The sequence below is a fragment of the Grammomys surdaster genome, unplaced genomic scaffold (genome assembly GCF_004785775.1).
Source record: "Grammomys surdaster isolate TR1022 unplaced genomic scaffold, NIH_TR_1.0 373, whole genome shotgun sequence".
Taxonomy (NCBI): domain Eukaryota; kingdom Metazoa; phylum Chordata; class Mammalia; order Rodentia; family Muridae; genus Grammomys; species Grammomys surdaster.
Window position 1 is genome coordinate 4,823,086 of NW_021604792.1, and position 5,310 is coordinate 4,828,395.

Sequence of the window (5,310 nt, forward strand, 5' to 3'; positions counted from 1 at the left end):
AGAGAGAGAGAGAGAGAGAGAGAGAGAGAGAGAGAGAGAGAGAGACTGACTAATGTAGTTCAGGAATGAATGGCCTCAAACTCGCTACATACCCACGAATGTCGTTCTACTTCCCAAATGCAGGGATGGGGGCACTGCACCACCGTAAGCAGCAAGAGAGAATCATTTAAAGAGCTGCTAAACGTACACTACTTAAGACAGAGGGCCCCGCTGTGACGCAACACCATCCAGAGAGCAAACTTCCACGACTCACTTCCGTATCGCCCAAGTTACTTCATTGTAAAGAATAGTGAACACAAGTGTGTACGGTGAAGAGGGCTGGCATTCAGGTCACGAATACGTAACATCTATTAGCCTAAAATACTACCTTAAATAACTAGCATCCATCAAGGATCCTAAGTTCTTGTCTTTTCCAAACAGCTCAACCTTTCTAAGTATGACCAGCGAGACAACTTCTTGTTCACAGCTCGAAACACCTCCCTACCACTTCTCCCTGAGAAGGACTGCGGAATTAGGTAAAGTCAACTCCAAAGTAGCCTCCCCGCACTGGCTCCGCTTCTCCTGCCCACTGTGATACAATGGGGAGCTCCCAACCCACCCACTGGGTTCCTCCGGCTCGCACGCGGCCACACGTGTGGCCTGCGTCCCGCTCAAGTTTGGGACTTGTCCCCACCCAGCACCCCGTCGGTCCCGTGACTACACAGCTCTCCGGAATACTCGCGTTTCACCAACTTTATTGGCTGCGAACTGTGCCGGGTTCTGCACCCGTCGGGTTCACTTGCTCTTCACCTTCTGGCTCTCCGTCTTCTTGGGCAGCAGCACGGCCTGGATGTTGGGCAGGACGCCGCCCTGCGCGATGGTCACGCGGCCCAGCAGCTTGTTGAGCTCCTCGTCGTTGCGGATGGCCAGCTGCAGGTGGCGAGGGATGATGCGCGTCTTCTTGTTGTCCCGCGCCGCGTTACCCGCCAACTCCAGGATCTCGGCCGTCAGGTACTCCAGCACCGCCGCCAGGTACACCGGCGCTCCCGCGCCCACGCGCTCCGCGTAGTTGCCCTTCCGCAGCAGCCGGTGAACGCGGCCAACGGGAAACTGCAGGCCCGCGCGCGACGAGCGCGACTTGGCCTTGGCGCGCACCTTACCCCCTTGCTTGCCTCGCCCAGACATGCTCGACCCCGCGCCTGGAGCTCCAACACCGGCTCCTTCAGTTCCGGGACGCCGCGCGCCACTCCGGAACTGCCTCGCCAAACTACAGCGGCTGCCGTCTGTGACAGGCAGGTGACGCTCCCAATGAGCTCGCGCAAGCAGAGCCCCGCCCTTCCAGGTGTCACCCAATGAAAAGCGCAAATTTCTAGTCCTAATTTACATAGTTCACTGGCATACTCAATCCTGTTAGAATTGGCTGCCAGGATGTGGAGTCAACTGGGTGATTCGCGTTTGTAATCCCAGCACTAGGATAACCGAGGCAGGATTACCAGAAGCCTCAAGTCAGCTGTAGCTATTCCAAATCCACACCAGCCTAGTAAGAATGAAGGTACGGAGAGAGGCAGGGGAAAAAGGGAGTTAAGCGAAGCCATAGTTGGTTCAAGCTATTGGAGAAGGAGCTGAAGTAGGAGGATTACAAATACAAAGACAGCCTGTGCTATATTCTGAGTTATAGACCAAGCCAGGAAGTGAGACTTTATCTCAAAAAATAAAAATGATGGTAAGTGTTGGCATTACTTCTAGGCTCCGCCCCACAGTTACCAGGCAACAGCCAGGTGTGCCTGACTCACTGTAAAAGGGGCTGCTTGCCTCCTCCTCACTCTTCTCTTACCTTCTTACCCCTCTGTCCCTTCTCTCCCATTCCCCTAATCCTCTCTCCACGTGTTCATGGCCGACCTCTTCCCCATCACCCCCTCTACCTTTCTCTGTCTCTACCACCCCACCCCACCCCACCCCCATGCCCTAAATAAGCTCTACTATACCGTCCTGTGACTGGTACCTCAGGGGAAAGGGATGCCTCAGCATGGGCCCGCAGACACACCTCCTCCGCCCCACCACTCCTCCACCAAACATCTCTAGCTATAAAACACATAGCTCACAAAATTTCTGGGCAAAATTTCTGCCTGACTAGGAGGCCCACCAGCCCTTCCTTTAACACCCACCTGGAGAGCTAGCTAGCTCCAAAAGAGGCTTTGTAGGTCTTCTGTTTGTTTTTGAGACTTTCTTTGTGTAGCCCTGGCTGCCCTGGAACTCATTATGTAGACCAGGCTGGCCTTTAAGAGATCTGCCTGCCTCCCTACTGCTGGGATTAAAGTTGTGTGCAACCATCAGCCTGGGACAAAAGCTGGTTGTTTGGCCCGTCCTACCTACACCACATGAAGCTGGTCTCAGACAGTGTTGCTGCCCACGGGGGCAGTTCCTTTCTTCTCGGAGTCTCACGGCCACAGTCACATACTAGGCAGGAATGCTGTCCTTGTGGATAGCATGGACGAATCTGATAGGCCAAAAGTTAACATTATTCAGCTCTAGGGCTATGTGTGAGCCGGAGAAGAACCACTGGATTCCAGAGGTGAGGACCCTTTCTGCTTGCCTGCTGGAGGTCGTCACTTGGTGATCCATCACGACTTTAGATTACTCTTAGGCTCAGACACTGGAAGAAGAATGCCTCAACTTGTTCCTATATATTCAAATTATAGGCCCTTGGCATTTGAAACAAAATAAGGTGTTTATCCCCCACTGGTTCACTCCGGTACTTCAGTTTACCACATTTCTGAAATTACACAACTAAGTGATGTCAAACGCTGATTAAATATATTTTTGGTATTCAGTTAATTAAAAGATCATGTTTACCTTCTCCTTAGTATAATTGCGATTTCATTGAAAGAACCGCCACAGAACCAAGTGTGGTGGAGCCTGACTGTGATCTTAGTATAAAGGAGGTGTGAACAGGAGAGTCAAGGTTCTCATTAGCTACAGAGAGTTCCCACCTAGCCTGAGCTACATAGGATCCTGTCCCAAGATTAAACACACAGAGAAAAAGAACCCTGTTTACGTTTATCTGTGTACAACTTTATTGCCTAGGACAATGAGCTAATCTGAAGCTGGGGTCTCTCATACAGCCCTTTGGGTCTGAGCAAAATATTGCCACCATCAAGGAGGTCATCCTGGAGACAACTACTCAAAATCCTGGCTTTACCACCTAACAGCTGACTCTCATATACTATTTAATGTTCCTAAGCATTCCATAGGTTATATATACTAAGTCAATGCACATGGAAATCTCAGGTTGCAGTTTCAGGGAAGAAAGTTCTAGAATAACTTCTGTAAACCATCTTAAATGTGTACTTATATCATGGAAAGGTCTCTTTCTTTGCTTTCTTTTTTCTCTTTGTTGTTGTTTTGTTTTGTTTGTTTGACACATAGTTTCACAAGTTTGGATAAGTATTCTGGCTGCAGGTATGTCCCTCATTTTGGTAAAGATTCTGAAGAACAAAGGATTTAAAATCATGAGGTAAAATTGGATGATTCAGGCTTCTTCCCCCTCCAGCTAAGCTAGAGCTCAACTAATCTCTAAGAGACAGGGAGGGAACAAACAAACGAAATACTGTTTGAGCTATGGAACTAATGGAAATTGTAAAGCATTTATAAACTAAAAGCATTTATAAACACAAAACTTTAGGAAAGTTTTCCCGCTAGGAAGGTTTGTTTTTAAGACTACAGACGAACAACAATTTACTAAAATACCTAGTCCTCAACATGTTTATTACATGGGAAAGCATTCTGAACCCTCTCTTAAACTCTGCTGTCTTTAAAAACAAAATAAACTTCAGGACAGTCCTCTTACTCAGAGCCGTGTTTCTGACTTCTGGTACTTTACAAGTCACTTGAATGGGAAGGAGGGGAAATGCATTTGAGTTTGTCTAGCCTAGGCTGGCCTCCACAGAGCCTAGATAACAGATGTGAGTCCCCAGGTCTCTTATAAATGCAAGCAATGAGAACCTCGGATCTAAATGACACTTTACAATAGTTCAGCTAAGTAACTATAGAAACAGTTGGCTGAAAAGCAAATACTAATGTGTTTGCAAGGCAGGAAATGCAGAAAAATCCATACACTGCAGAAACAGTTGAAACCAAACTGGAAGTGGGAACTAAGACAATTTTCTTATCGTGGTCACAAAAGAAAGGCATGAAAACACTTCTCCCATCCCCTCAAAAGGCTCACGCGAAAATGGAAATTGCGTTGGTATAAGATCCAGCAAGCTAGATTTCTATTGCTAGCTTCTTTTCATTTTCACACTAACGTTGTGTAAGAACAAGCATGCTGCTTACAAAATACCGAATCAGCGCTCACTGAAGATAGCATGATACGCCGTTTTTAGTTGTGCTAAAAAAAAAATAGAGGAAAAATAACTTGTTAACTTAAATTGTTTAAACTTTCAAATATGCTAGGGTTTCAGAAATTTAAAGAGGGAGCACAAAGTGTTCTTTTAGATCTTGGTAGACAGCAGAGCACAAAGAGCAAGAGGGTGGAGCCTAGAGCTCCGCCCACTCCTTGCTGTTTTCAAACAGGTCCGCTCCCAGGCAATATAAGCTCTTGCTTGGCGCCAAGTTGCCACAGGTTTCTCTTGCTTTCCTGTTCTTGTCTCTGTGAAGATGTCGGGACGTGGAAAAGGCGGCAAAGGTCTGGGGAAAGGTGGCGCTAAGCGACACCGCAAAGTCCTCCGCGACAACATCCAGGGCATTACCAAGCCCGCTATCCGGCGGTTGGCTCGGCGCGGCGGCGTGAAGCGTATCTCGGGTCTCATCTACGAGGAGACTCGCGGCGTCCTCAAGGTTTTCCTTGAAAATGTGATCCGCGACGCTGTCACCTACACGGAGCACGCCAAGCGCAAGACGGTCACGGCCATGGACGTGGTGTATGCGCTCAAGCGCCAGGGCCGCACTCTCTACGGCTTCGGCGGCTGAGCGGCCCCGTGCCTAGGTTTTCCTTGCTCGGTTTCCCGATCCACAAAGGCCCTTTTCAGGGCCCCCAAAGCATCAAAAGGGAGCTGTGAACGCTTGCGGGCTTAATTACGTTGTGTTGAGTGCCTAATAACCTTAATGTTTGACATGCTTTGTCTTATATGCAAATTAAGCTGTCTGGATGTGCTTCCTCATTGGAGAGTGCGGCGCGATGGCTCCGCCCGCCAGAGGAAAATGCTTGTTGAGTGTTGTTGGTCCGAGTGAAGATTTTTCTTGGTTGTTGAGGGAGCCGCGGGATGCTCGGCTGCGAGAGTCCCACTAGACGTCCTGCGGTGGAGCCTCTGACGGACGCTCCTCAAGGGAATA

The 5,310-nt window shown here is 48.8% G+C and overlaps 1 protein-coding gene across 1 annotated transcript; it reads right to left on the minus strand.

Annotated features, from left to right (window-relative positions):
• Positions 1-714: 714 nt before the first annotated feature.
• On the minus strand, positions 715-1,252 carry LOC114632470 (histone H2A.J). Its single transcript, XM_028780992.1, has one exon. It carries the CDS (start codon positions 1,162-1,164, stop codon positions 775-777), a length of 390 nt encoding a protein of 129 aa, XP_028636825.1. The 5' UTR covers positions 1,165-1,252; the 3' UTR covers positions 715-774.
• Positions 1,253-5,310: the final 4,058 nt, after the last annotated feature.